General features: G+C 47.0%; 1 protein-coding gene across 5 annotated transcripts in view; it reads left to right on the top strand.

Annotated features, from left to right (window-relative positions):
* LOC144179371 (thrombospondin type-1 domain-containing protein 7A-like) overlaps positions 1–14,877 on the top strand; it is a 579,123-nt gene that overhangs the window by 228,049 nt on the left and 336,197 nt on the right. For all 5 annotated transcript variants that reach the window (XM_077707698.1, XM_077707699.1, XM_077707702.1 and 2 more), the window contains 6 exons: positions 731–953; positions 2,326–2,732; positions 4,837–5,106; positions 6,268–6,374; positions 7,776–7,940; positions 9,693–9,898. In XM_077707698.1, the coding sequence (XP_077563824.1) occupies positions 731–953; positions 2,326–2,732; positions 4,837–5,106; positions 6,268–6,374; positions 7,776–7,940; positions 9,693–9,898 (1,378 nt within the window). The remainder of the gene's footprint in view (positions 1–730; positions 954–2,325; positions 2,733–4,836; positions 5,107–6,267; positions 6,375–7,775; positions 7,941–9,692; positions 9,899–14,877) is intronic.

A 14,877-nucleotide genomic window follows, 5' to 3' on the forward strand; every position in this document is an offset into this window, starting at 1 on the left:
TCATTTTTAGTTATTATGTATAGATAAAACATGAACATGAACATAAAACATGAACATAGATTTTATTGCCATTTTTATTTTGCAACCAACTCCTTTGCTATAGTACCTCGGCGCTGCAGGGAACTCTGTAAATAAATAAAAATTAAAAAAGACGTGAGGCGGAAAGGAGGCAACACAGTAAGTGAAGTAATTCCAAGAGGCTTTTGTCACAAGTTGTAACAATAACGTGTGAAAACGAGAGGGCAGGCGAGACAGGTGAGACGGGTGCCCCCTGATGGCTGAAGGCATTAACAGTACAATTGCAATTATCAATCCCTACGAGCTACTTGTTTGGCATTCATGGTTCACTTATCGCGAGAAAAAGACTAAAGAGAAAGTATGAAACAAGGGACAGAACGGCGCTACTTGTAAGGTAAGGTTTGGTTCGCGCTGAATTTGCCCGAGAAAAATCCAGGACTGTGAAAATTGAAATGAAAGGGGCTGGGCCATTCTGCTTTCTAACAACAACTGTTCGTTATGCAGCACGGACACACGTTGCTAGGAACATTGAACATTGAACAACGCAAGGAGGACTTGCAGTGTCACATTGCAACTCTCCCTGGTCAAGTGTCGGCGCTGGTGCGCCTGGAAAATTAAATTGTGTAGCATCATTCCTGTGGAGAAAATAATCACAAATATTTGCTTTGTGTTTGTTGTTTGTTGTTTACACCTATTTCTTCCTCGTGTTCAGGTGGCAGGCGGGTGAATGGAGTCCCTGCGACGCTGTGAACACCCGGCCGCACCTGCGTAGCCAGTGCCGGCCCGAGGCCCGCAATGCCGAAGGCCTGGCACGTCGTAACGTCAGCTGCGTCTTCGAACCGGAGGGCGCCGCTGCTCGGGTCGTCGATGCGGCTGCCTGCCTTCACTTGTCGCAGCCACCTAGCGAGATGCCCTGCGCGCTCACGTGCCCTCAGGTTGGCTATACTGCTCGGTGTCTATGTAAAAGCGACGCCCGTAACAACGGTTTCGAGTGTTGGTGGGGTAATATCTTTGTATTCTGGCGCTGCGGATATGGTTTGCAATGGTTTAACTTACAATAATTACTGCGTCTGACTTTTAGGTTTTCGTATAGGGCAACCTACATTATCTGCGCCAACGCGTGCGACCCTGAACAAATATCTCCACGAGCTCCCCATGGCGGCCACTCGGCGTCCTAATCTCGCCTAAATGCATATCGTCAACCTTCGTACCACGCAATTAATTGAATCGTTTTTTTGTTGAGATCCTGCTGAAGAAAATCGCAGCAAACTTGAGCTTTTCCGATGTTTTCGACCACTAAATATAAACGTAGCTTGTCCCTACAGCGTTGTAAAGGGGGATTTAGAGGATTGCATTTGTCGCTGGAGTTGTTTCTGTCACCCTATACCGGAATGTCAACGTTAGTACAGCTAGCCACAGACATAAATTAGGACTTTGAAAGTAGTCATTCGTATCAGGCCTTACAGTGGCCGGATGACTGAAAAGTATCTTCCATTCTCAAGAGCGATTCAGGCTGTGTTACCATTATGCGCGCTGCTACCCTGTACGCGATTGCTGGAAGTATTGTGTAGTGCGGAAAAGTTCTCCTGGCGTGCAAGAAAGCCTGCCTGCCTATAACATGCTGCTTGTTACAAGCGCACGCCGCGCATTCCCCTCTGGCGGTGACTGACGCCGCGGCAGTTGCAAATTACAAAACAAAGTGTTCTAGCGGGGACGTGTGGAGACCAAGCATTTTTTTTAACCTCCTTGGTGGAGACATGCATCTGTGGGCTGGCACCACTGGTCGACATGTCCCCTCACCCCCTTTTCCAAACTCAACGTGTGGCGGGCTTCACCAGACCGGGAAAAAGTGCTCGTGCGTGTCTTTACTCTTTTCGGGTCGCTGGCAAAGAACTGTGAAGGTTGTTTGACCGTTGGCGCTTCGGATGATTAATACGCATTCCCTCCAAGCGCGTTTCATTCAGTCGACAGCCTCGGATCGTGCTGTTGCTTTGTTCGAGTCATGCCGTCAGCTCGACCGGAAGAGTGCTGTTTCTATATCGTCACTGTTTATCTATCTACATGCAGTAAAGCTATTAAGTATTGCCTTCGTCGCTTTGTCGTCAACACTAGGACAGCTGCCTGCTTTTGCTAGTCGCTCCTCCACCATGCTACTACTACATGACGGAGGCCGGTTCGGGGATACCTCCGCCATTGTAACAACAGCCACAGATCGGTACCCGTAAAGTAGTCACTGTTGTCAGAACTTAGTCTCCGTGGTAACTGAAAACTATGTTCGGTTCTCTAGAGCGCTACTTTTTGGCGCAGGACTGCGTGGTGACGCCGTTCGAGCCCTGGCCGGCATGTGACTACGCTACCTGCAGAGTGCACAGCGTCAGCCGCCGGCGCACCGTGCTTGTGGGACCAGCCAACGGGGGCTCCGAATGCCCCGCCCTCTCCGAGACCAAACAGTGCCCCCCGCCCCGAGCGGGCTGCCGCGAGTGGCGCAAGCGAAAGTCGCGCAGGAAAGCACCCGCCACCGCAGACTATGTGCTCAGGGTCGGCCCCTGGAGCGAGTGCCAAAGTGACAATTTACAGACTGAGGGAAGAGGGGGCGGTGAACTGTCGGCAGCGGGGTCCGAGTTGCCGGCCGCTTTCTTCCGACAGCCCCGGGTGGGAGTGCGCCGGAGGAAAGTGGCCTGCCTCGACAACAACGGCGTGCCCGTGGACATCGGGTCAGTTGCCGCATTGAACTTTTTTTATATAAATAAAGGAGCGCACGGCTGCTGAATGGCTATAGTGTGCCTTTTAAGGCAGACCTATATCAAAAATGGGTTTATGAATTTTGACGTCCGAGAACGAAAAATCCGAAGGCTTCACGTGCCTTCGTTGCGCCAGGCATTTTTAAGTGCCAGGCGTTGTCCCTGTGTGTGTAGTATTAGCCTTTGTCACCACATAGCTTGTACGCCGTTCAAAACAAAATTTTGGCCTCAAGCGTATATGTGTCACCACTTAAATATGCATCATGAGTGGAGTAGTTTTATAGCCACTATTTAAAATATAAAGCACGACTTTGACCTCAAGCTTATACGTTTTATTACTTAAATGCGCTTTTCATCACTATTGACCTCCTCAATATTGATTTTATCAATGGCTTATTGATAACATTTGTTATCAAGAAGCATAATTCCCAAAACTGGTAGACTCAAAATAAAATAGTGCTTGTGCGTATGCAAATGTCTTTCCGAGGAAAGACCACGGCGTACGTTCATAAAAAAAAAGAGTTTTCCTCATGCCTTTCACGTTATTCTATGTCATCTGCGTGGTATGGGGTTGAAAGCTCCGCGGGAAATCCGGCTTTACAGAGTGGAATGGCTGAAGATTCTTTATCTTATGGCATTGTCTTTACTTGGACAAGAGATCCCAGTGAAAAGAGGTTCCGGAGAGAGCAGCCATGAGTTTTCTCAGTGAAGGGACTTTAAAACCCATTGTTAAGATCTTGGTTCTTGTCTCTGCCAAGTGATTTTATTTAGAAAAGGTCGGAGCGTAGACAGGGTAACTTTATGCAACCATTTTCTCTTGAAGGGAAAACAGGTGCGAAATGGCGGAACCTGAAGTGTCAAAAAGTAAAGTTCTTGTATTATGGCATCTATTTTCGAAGCATTTGTGCTACTTAAGTTGCTCAGTTAGGAATGAACCCTTTGGGGTACAGGTTTAATTTATTCCGTTCCGCAAATTAGGCTTATATTCAACACCTCACGTACAATACTCTTTGTCTGCCAGTAAAATCAGCACAATTCGTCACTAATAAGGGAAAATACCAGTAAAAAATCACAATGTTTTTGTGATTTTTTATTGTAATTGAGGTGAGTTATTGCTCGCATTAGTAATCACTAAACGATAAAATACAATATTTACTTTTAGGAAAAACGTAATTTCGCGATTATGTGATTTGTCTGGTGCTTCATTACACTAAATGCCGCAGCAGGAGGCATTCTTGCAGCGCCGGTAACGCGAGAAACGTAACTGTCGCATTTAAGGCGGAAGGCGCAACATGCCTTTCAAAGCAAAAAAATGAACGCAGCGAAATAATTTGAGACTAAAAACCCCAAACAAAGGTGTTCCAAATGCATTGGGACGAGCTAACCGAGCGGGAGCACAACGTTGAAGCGGAAATGACTAACTTGAATACAGATACCTATTTCTTCAGCCCTCAGCGCGGACTTGACTTTTGGGGAGTAGAAGCTGCTACAATTGGGGAAAAGGCAGTCTATAAAGACCTTACAAATAAATATACGATGATGTAAATGAGAACGTTGATTTTTCATAACAGCTATTGAAAAACCCCACGCAGCTTCGGCTTACTTTCAGTGAGCTGGAAGCAAATATGGTACACGGGTTCCCGACACGATTTACAATATTCGACCATAATTACTTCCATTCTGTTTATTCCTCGTACCGAATTTATATAATTTATATGAATGTCATGGAGGCCAACACCAGTATTTGTGAACGTGTCGTAAGTACAGATTACAAATCTCCTAACTCACTGAACTGTGCTCCAAAACAGTCGGGCAATTCGAAGAACTGGGATGGCAGTGTTGACCACACTATGTGAACCACGCTATAGATACTTTCATTTGCCTTGCAGTGCTGCAATTACAGCGTGAGCAAATCTGACAACATAGACTGCCGCATAAACATCATTTATTAGAACTTTTTTTACTACGAACCAAAGGTAATCTTGTACCAGCGTCACTACAAACGTTTGTACAACTAGGCTAACCAAATTATCTTGTGTGACATAAACTGAAACATGACTGCCTTTGGCTTTCGCAGGAAATGCCATCGCAGCGATACTGCCCAACGACCTCTACCGAACGATGTGGAATCTTGTGTAGTGCCTGTGGATTGCGGGCTGTCGCCTTGGTCTCCGTGGCACGTTGAACGCGAAGGCTGTCAGCTGGACAGCGGCGAGTCATGGGCCGGGGGACAGCGCTTGCAACGACGTGTGCGCACTGTACAGCAGCTTCCTTACGGCGCTGGTAGCCCCTGCCCGCCTTTGGTGGAGACTGCAGTCCAGCAGGACCGCCTGCCACTTTGTTCAAGGTAGGACGCGTTAGGAAAAAAGTTCATAATTAAGCTGGTGCACTATTCACTGCGCTTTACGCCACACAGCCGTCAGTATGCAGAGGACAACCAAAAAAGAAGCTTTCGTGGAGATAACTTTGTTCGACTCGGAAACTAAAGTTTTCAAACTGCTTCCAACGTGGTTCCACGCGGCCTGATATAGTACTGAGCAAAATAATCATGATTTGGTGCATAAATCCAGGGCCTTTTTCCACCCATAATTGCCGGCTAATTGTGTCCACAAACCATTGGTTGCTTCTTGAGTGTCCCAGCTGCTCTGTTGTGGAAGTAAGTTACTGGTACCCTGTTTATACAAGCATTCAACACTTAGAGTTTACGGATATCTTACAACTTGACCTGCGGAATTTCAGGTAATGCTTAGGTAGTTTGATACGACTTACGACATTGCTTAAATTAAAGGGAACAAACTCGTTGGGATTCTTTAGGTTCGTAGATACTACAACTTGTGTTTGTATCTAGAGATACTTTTGCGGCTTATTTTAGAGCGACATTTTTCGTAGACCTCGTATTTTATTCCCAGAGGCTGCAATTCTTTATCCGTTGGTGGTTATTGCGGCAATTTTTATAAACAACAACTAAAGAGATCACACATCCCCAAGAAGCGAAGGAGTTAAAAACACGAAGGCTTGCCTCTTTAAAGGGGCAAACGTTCAGGTGTGTGCATGCTATTTGTGCAACGTATTTCCTTCATACATAGTGTGTTATAGAAAATCTGCGCAAAATTATTAAGAAACGTTCCTAGGCCATTTCTCATTGAGTAAACCATAGTTAGTCGAAGCAAAAATCTTTATGCTGTAGGTACAAGCCACATTGCCACTCAATGGCTTACTTTTGCCAGTTTCCCGAATCGCAGAAATGATTAGTCTAGAGACATAGTACTATCCCCTCAAGATGAGAAATAATATGCAGTTCAAAGTAAGTGTTCGAGAACCATAGCAAGCAAAGTTTAACACGAGATTCGCAGAATCGTGAAGTTTAATCAGAAATAAATTCAAGGAAATAAAACTGACAAGCAATGCAACTCTGAACAAGGAGATTTAAAGCCGGAATATTGAAGCAAGAAACTGTGCACATGTTGATGATGCTGTTTTTTGTCGTCCTTCTCCTGTGGTCATTTAGTTTTGCCTGGGCAACGTCCGAGTGGAGCGAGTGCTCGACGGTATCACCAGACAGCGTTTGCAATGGTGGCACCCGCCACAGGAATATCACTTGTGTAAGGACCAAAGGTGAGGAGGGAAAGATGCCTCTACACTCATTCATAGGGTACTTCTTGTTTCACGGGGTACTTTAAGCGGTAAGACTACAAGACGACAACATCTTTTCAAGTTATATCTTCCAAAATAGGCAAAAAGAACGCTTCACCTTCGGGCTTATGTGCGCTTCCTTTGTCGTTCATTTCTAGATATACTTGGGCTGCAAGCTTATGCAGTCTTTCAAATTTGAGACAATATTTAGGCCTTACTCAAATGGCCTTATCCATCCTCATCCTTTATGCTTTCTTAGCCTGCTACCCTCACCGCGCAAGATATTTAGACCGCTGTGGCGATTCAAGATGACGTGGAATGCAGTATTCGGTCATGCCGTATTACCCAATTACCCAACGTTGCATCCCCCTATCTGACTCCTTCTACAACCAAGACCCCGTGGCACCTTAAAAAAGATAAGAAAGCACCCAGTCAATCAACTGGTGGCCTAGTAAACTTTCTATCCCATACGCATTACACCCCCCTCTCTAAGTCATATCTGGGTGCACGAAGATAAGCACGTACGTAGTTGCGAATAAAGAGTAATCAAATTTGTTTAAGTCAAAATTTTTTAATTAAACACCCAAATCTTAACTGATAACCAACGCCTTGAAGCATTTGCAGAACAACAAACGTGCTTGACCTTTATAGTGAGATCTGGTAAAGCAACGATCAATGGCGGCGGTACATTGTTAGCCAAAATTAGATTGCTATCATTAGCAGAATTTATGCAACACCAGCGGTCTTTTACGTTGATTGATTGATTATAGGGTTTAACGCGCCGACGCAACGCAGGCGATGAGGCGCGCCGTAGTGGAGGGCTCCGGATTAATTTTGACCACCTGGGGATCTTTATCGTGCGCCGAAATCTCGTACACACGGGCGTTTTTGCTTTTCGCCTCCATCAGAAAAGCGGCCGCCGCGGCCGGGAATCGAACCCGCGACCTCGTGCTCAGCAGCGCAACGCCTTAGCCACTGAGCCACCGCGGCGGGTGTCTTTTACATTGTATTGCGACGTGTTTGTTCAAAAAAATAAAAATTTGTTGAGAAAGCTTTTACAACAAGCGTAGGTCTTTCATCTCAGTGATGGAAATCAGATTTCATAGTTTCATTTGTCATCGTGGGCTGCGGGTGAGCGTAGAGATAAACTCCGCTGCTCATAACTCCAAGGCTGTAAACTTTTGCAGGTGTACCACATGTTTCATTGACGGAATGACCGCTGTTTTTGCTGCTTTGTACGCGTCTTATACGAGCAAAACAAGCATTCGTCAAAAAAATTCGATCACCAGGGCTACATGCTGCTCTTAAACACTAGCAGAGCTTACTCTACTGTAACAATGAACACATTTTTGCTCGGAGTTTATAGTGTACTTTTTCGTACAGACTGGACACCGGTGTCAAACCACCTGTGTTCACCACACCCCCGGCCACCAATTCGAGAGGAGTGCCAGGTGCCCTGTCCAGTGAATTGCCAAGTGTCTCACTGGTCGAGCTGGGGACAGTGCCTGCCACTTATACGCGGGTCTCCATTCCCGGCCCCGGAAGAAGGTCAGTGCAAGATTTGATGACACGCTGGAAATGATTCGTCCCCAATCAGAAGAGAATAAAAGCAATACGATTCGCTCAACGGTCATTTCTGGCAAGCTAAAACACCGTACATTTTGCTGTCAGATCGTCTATTGTCTTTGAGTCAGGCCATTTAGTGAGAGGAGGCGTTTAACAGGCCTGGCCTCAAAGTTATGATAACCACATCAGGAAAGGGAAAGTTGGTCGTTGAGAGAGCTATTTACTCTTCTTGGTACCGGTCCACCGCGGAAGAGCATGCACTAACAAGGAACAAACACGAACCCCGCATAAAAGGTTACCGACTCTGAAACGCAAGCCAAAGTTATATTCCGGTTAAAAGTTGAAACTGAAGGTATTAGAACAAAATTAACTGCAGCCTTGAACAGACTCTCATGTTAATACTCACAAGGATAGAGTGGTGACCCTTAAAGAAGGAATATAACAACGTTTGGAAGAGTTAGCGAATCAGCCTATTTAAAAATGCATATTCTTATGAGGGTATGAATAGGGTATTTTGTAAGTAACATTACTACTATGTCCTTTGTTATTATTCCTGGATGCGGACGACAAAAAAAAAGGTTTCTGTCAAATGTTCGACGAACAACAGTGTGGTTCGCGGAACAGAACAAAATTAGCTGCAGCCTTCAAGAGATTCACACTGTAGTAATCATAAGGATAGACGGGGTGCACGCTGATAGCAAGAGGCAAAGAACGCTTGGAACATTCATTGAATCAGCTAATCTAAAACGATATTCTTAGGAGGTTAAGACTAGGTTATTTTGTAAGATATATAACTACTAGGTGTGTTATTGGTATGTCTGGAGGCGGACAACAAAAGCAAAGGCTGCTGTGAGATATTCGACGTGCGAGAGTGTAGCTTGTGGAACAGCGCGAAAAGGTGCTGAGTTTAATGCCGAATAAGAGACAGTTGAAAGTTCCTGTGGTTTCTCCGGCGGAAAAACGCCTCATTTTTTGCGGTGTTTGCGTCCCCTTTGTGATTTTTCGGCACGCTTAAGCAACTCGCGAAATTTTGAAGACAGCACTACTTTCAATAATAAAAGGGGAAATGTTTCATTTCTCAAAACGGAAAATTCCTGCGATTTAAGTGTATTTCAGCACATTATTGCAGCAGTACCTGACGTAACGCGTCTGTAATATCAAGTCAGCGCTTCATTTATTGAGCCCCCATCCAATATTTTCTCCACAGTCCAGTATATTAACTAGAAAGCTGGAACCCCAACGAGATAAATATACTAGTTTTGTGGACAGCCGCAAGTGTTTTTGACGTGTGTCAGCGGGGTGCACCTGTACTACGTTAGGTCACTCGGGTCCATGTTTATTGCTTGGTGCCTTTCTATGAACTGTGCTCTTGTTTCGCCGCTTTAGCTAGAGATTAAAAAGCCATTGGCATCTGCGGGAAATTGCAATATAGAGGTCATAAAGGCGTTGTGTCTGCCTTACAGAATGCGAGCCCCTGGCGGAGAAAATACACGAAGTCTCTTCCACTTATCATAAACAACGCCATACTCCCAGTCATATGTTTAGCAGTTTCTTTGCTTACAAATATGGGGGTATTTCTTACACTTCTTCTGGGCATTAAGTGCGAAAATATAGCTTTACATTGCCACAATATTTGTGCATTAAACAAGGCTTCTCGCGGTAAACGCTTGTACTATTTCAGCAATGGTAAGGTCGTTCTTCTTTACGAGCACGCTTACCACCTCTTCCATGCAGGATACCGAGTTCGCACTCGCACCATCCTGGTGCCACCTTCAAGGGGTGGTGAGGCATGCCCGCACACAAAGGAGGTTGAGAGCTGTGACCGGGCGGTCCTCTCCCACTGGGAACCACAGCCGTGGGGACCCTGCAAGCCGCTCTCGGGAAGAATGTGCGGAGACGGCATCCAGGAACGGCAGGCCCGATGCGTTTTCTTCGACGGGGTACGATCAAGGACCTTGGCTGAAGCTCCAGAACTGCAGTGATTGTTTTTTATCAAAGTAGAGTATGAACCGCGGCGGGGCTTTGTGCTGCAGGGTGTTGAGAGGACCAAACAACTACCGACTCTTACGAGCAAAATGTGGCGTACTTAAGCAGCGGACATCTGTCTACAAGCCTTACAACCAAAGGCGAGATTGCGGACGACGTCATTCTGAGACGAACACCATACGTCAATCAATCAATCAATCAATCAATCAATCAATCAATCAATCAATCAATCAATCAATCAATCAATCAATCAATCAATCAATCAATCAATCAATCAATCAATCAATCAATCAATCAATCAATCAATCAATCAATCAATCAATCAATCAATCAATCAATCAATCAATCAAATTGCGGTCTGCTTTACGTGCAGAAATCATTAAAAAATCAGTTTTGAAAAGACACAATCCGGTTTTCAGTTGTTTTGTGCATCATTTCCCGTTCATTCAGCCGAGTTTTTTCTTTGCGGCAACTAGTAAGACGGGAGCACGCAAAATGACTCACCATTTACAACTGCAGCGGGCTGCCTGGTTTTCTTTAAGTATTCATCTAAGAACATCACATATACCTAACTGTGAAAAACTCCCTTCCCATACATCTAAATATTTTGTGTCGTACGCCTAAGCAGAATGAAAGGGTGTTTAAGGTGCTTGAAAAAGCATCGTCCCAGAAAATAATGATAGGACCTTTTCACCGACTCAAGGCTATGAGAGCAGACCAGACCCAGCTAAATATGAGTTCCCATAGCTCTTTCTTACCACGACGGATGGTCGGATTTGTATGTGTACCTTGCACACACCATGCAAAACCCAAGCTAAACAGTTGGATGGCCTCAAAGCAGACGACATTTGTCCTCATAAGGCAGTGCGGAAGAGCTGGTATGTGCCCCTGTGCACCTATTATGCGTTGAACATTCATCTTCATTTTGACCCCTACCAAGAGCGGAGCGGAATGAGCGCGCTACCCTTTCTCGAGGCATCTGACGGATGCCAGGCTGCAAGCGAACATTTTTCCTAAAATACTTATGGCCTGAAAAAAAAGCGAAGACTTTACCTTATAAATTATAAAAACCCTATAAATTATGGCTTAGGTGTAACCTGGGAGTTGAAATATTTAAATCTCGTGTTTATGTTTCTTGCGTGAGGGTACTGAGACCAAACCATCGGTGAAGGTAATATTTCAATACAATCTCGGTAGTGTAACGGTGACCTTTAGCGAAGTAACCCTTGTTCTTTTCTCACTGACGTCGACTTTTGTACGTCTGCGTTAGTGCAGTAGATATAAATGGCAATTTTCCTTTCGAGAGAAAATAGGTCGAACAGGAGGAAACGCACGGGGCGATGATAAATGAGGAGGTGAAAGGTCCATTACACGGGGCATTGGCGAGCGCCCAGAGATTGGCACCACGAAAACTAAGGGGAGCTGCGAAACTTCCCTGCTGCGACGACTGGTAATGTGGTGACGCATCTGATAAAGGAGACATAGCGCCACCTCACATCTATCTGCACAGCGGAACGCCGCTCGCTCCTACGCGCCGCTTCCGACTAATGTCACTGGATAAGGTTGCAGAGTATGGGCACTCTTTTCTCGTATTGTTCGGTGCCGCCGCCGTGATCACTGGTCAGTTCGCATCACGTGACACTTGTTTACATTGCGACGGTTCAGGGGCGCCGCCATGTTGTTGTTTATGCGTTTTCTGTCGGTCAACTGTGGTAGTAGTCTCAGCTTGACTTCACTGGGGCGGTATTCTCGAGTTTTGTCCCTTTTGCGTCCCTTTCAAAAGTGTCCCTTTTGGCAAGCCCTGATTGGCTAAAAGTAAACAACCGGTAGTGACGTAATGCAAGCGCGGCAAACCTACTGCCAACGCTCACTGCTTAACCGGAAGTACGTCACGAGGAAGGGGCGCAAAAGGGGCGTTTTCAAAAGGGACAGTTACGAGAACACTGCCCCTGCTCTGCTGGTAGCGCGACTGGCATTGTTCCGAATGCGAACCAAAGATAACGCGCTTCGCGCTGCGTGAACAGGCCTTTTTGAAGTCCCCAAAGCGCCCCTGGCGAGTAGGGGTGACACCAGCGCGGCTTCGCTTGAGCCGGCGATTAGGCGAGCGTCAGAAAATCGAGAGGGGCCCGCCGGTACTGCCCACGCACTCTCGCCCTTTCCGGCGCATCTACGCATAGATCGGCTGGCATGCAGTTTTACCCGCTCCGGCCACCACTCCCATGCTCCTTATTATTTTTGGAGCATCTGTACCAAGCTCATTACTTGCAGATATCGGCTAGATTGTCACAAGCAACCCTCTAACCCGTGTATGGGCAGCACCTCTTATCTCATCCTGTCCGATATGGCACGAAGATTCTAAATTTAAAACTATTGAACCGCAAACCCACTCGCAATAAGATGACAAGGCACTTGCGCGCAGGTTAGACTAACCAGCAAAGCCGGCAATGCTACTTTTTAAATGAGCGAAACGCTTGCAATGGCTGCTGCAGACAACGCATGAATTTCGGGTTGGGCTTCTACTGCTCCCTGTGCAAATCGACGGGCATTGAACACCGCGGAATTACGTTAGGTTCTTCGCAGCACTGAAGCAACGCTTGGCAGCTGTTTCGCCGCGAATTTCGTTTTTGGAGCAAGATGGCGCAGCAAAAATTAGTTAGGGCGCACCAACTTCACGCCACCAATCGCTGTGGTGGTACGTACGCAGTGAACAAGGTTCGGCGTGATGACTTTGCACGGGGGAAACGTCCAATGAAGTCGCAAACCATCCCCCATTTGGGGCCCTAATCAAGCCTTAAACCTTCTGCGCGAAAGTACAATATAAAATTCAGGTAAGAATTCTAAATCGACGCCTAAGCAGTTAATAAGGCGATCATAAAACGACAATGCCGGCACAAATTCACGTAACGAGCAAGAGCTTGCACGCCGAAGACTCATTCACTTCTATTAAAACTTCGTTCACCTGCAGAGGTGGGATATATTTGCACATTAGATCCCACTCCAAAACAACTGACATGCCTCAATAACTTCACGTTACATCCGCAAAGTAGTTTGAAAACAGAAGACTGCCATGGGACGGCTTTTTTGGAATTCACTATAACTTGTACAAAGCTAATTTGCTTTCCTGTAATCTTTGGAAAACTTATCCGAACTGTTTCGCCCTGTGTTGCTGCACCACGGAGCTGCGCAGGACGTGTGACGCTCCTTCCTCCGCGGCCCCACGTTTAGAATCCGTTCAAATATAGTTTATAATGCCGGGGTACTTTCAGCCCGTCGAGGAGTTTAGGCAACCCGCGCAACCCTTCACACGCCGGCTCGCTCACGCACGCACCCAACTGGCCCGCCGTGCCCGCCGAGAGAAAGAAAAAAAATTTCCCCGCATTTCCCCGAGGGGAAGAATGTGAAAGTGCGAATGCACGAGTTGAATTTGCGCGGTTCGGTAATGTTCGCGAAAGAGAGATCACACACACACACACACACAACTACAAAGAAAGAAAGATGCATTTATTCACAGACACCTATTTGTGTTGTCGTTGTATTTGATTGCTAGAGCGGATCTCAGCTTTGAAATTTCGTGTCAGTACTCCTTTAAGCGGGTGCATTAGCCCTTCTCACGCCCGATTCTTGGCCAATCCCCCACGTGGGTATGTGCCATGTCAGCGGCAAGGCAGCGCGCGCCCATCTCCCCCCGTTGCCAAGGAAGACGAGGAGATTCCTGGCCAATCCCCCACGTGGGTATGTGCCATGTCAGCGGCCAGGCAGCGCGCGCCCATCTCCCCCCGTTGCCGAGGAAGACGAGGAGCGCGCGCACCCGCAGCTGTTGCTATGCGGACGGCGGCGGACGCTTCAGGCTCGCTTAAGAAGTGCATTCGCACTTAAAATACTCGCTACGGTTGCCTGTGCGGCAGTGTGAGGAGGCGGGGAAGGATAGACGGTAGGGAAAGAAAGAAACCCTGAGGGAGAGAGAAGGGCCACGCCGCAGCACCCTGTCGCTAGGATCGCCCCAATTTTCGAAACCGAAACTAGCCAAAGTCGCCTACCAGTGGCCCTACCACCGCGGACGGCGGCGGCGAGCAGGCAGATCCGCGCGGGGAACGCTGTGTAAATTTGCCTCGCCATGTCTAGTGTGGTCCGTGAATGAAATCCTCCGCCCTGCCCCACCTCCCGCCGCCGCCTCCACCGCGTTGGGAGTTTGTTCTCCCGCGCTCCACGAAAGAACCGTTGGCTGGTAGAGCTAGCAAGCTTTGCTCTCAAAACTGCCGCTCCTGTGTTTTGCAGCGTCAGCTGCGCGTACAATTTAGCAATGGGTGTGCTTCCCATCCGCTGAAAACGCATGAAGCGGCCTGTAGATGGTGCCCAAGCACACGCTTGTAATGGCTGTGTGAAAGCAATTTTATGTATTACTGTACCACCAGTTTTGTCTATGCTGAAGAAGGTAAATCCGGTACACCAAAACAAAAACTGCTGTTTGCCAAAACGCCAACTGCAATGAAATGTTTCTCCTCTTCAAAAGCCTATATCGGTGCGGTCGGCCTAAAAAGACTGCAATATGCAAAACATGACGGCTCAAATACGGGCAGGCACGCCGGAAACACCCAGCATAAATCGGCGATGTTGAAACTAAAATTCAAATGAGCACGACCATTACGGCCAGGCTAAAATTACGCTGCAGTCGGCGTGAGAGCCTCCGCCCTGCCGTAGAAAATCAGCGTGCACTCGCTTAGCGCGAGCTGTGCGCTAGGAGATAGGAGCCCAGAAGAGCTCCACCGATTCTCCTGTCTGGCAGGAGGGCCAAGCAGCCCGCAGGCCGCAATGTCATTTACGCTTCATGGCTGTTTGCGCGATGCGCCGGTAGGTGCCGAGGTATCTTCTATGGATCATTTTTAAAATTTTTTAGCGCATTAACAAAGCATTAGACGAGGCTACCAGTCAGGTC

The sequence above is a fragment of the Haemaphysalis longicornis genome, unplaced genomic scaffold (genome assembly GCF_048455015.1).
Source record: "Haemaphysalis longicornis isolate Haplotype H1 unplaced genomic scaffold, Haemaphysalis longicornis Haplotype H1 scaffold_4, whole genome shotgun sequence".
In the NCBI taxonomy this organism is placed as follows: domain Eukaryota; kingdom Metazoa; phylum Arthropoda; class Arachnida; order Ixodida; family Ixodidae; genus Haemaphysalis; species Haemaphysalis longicornis.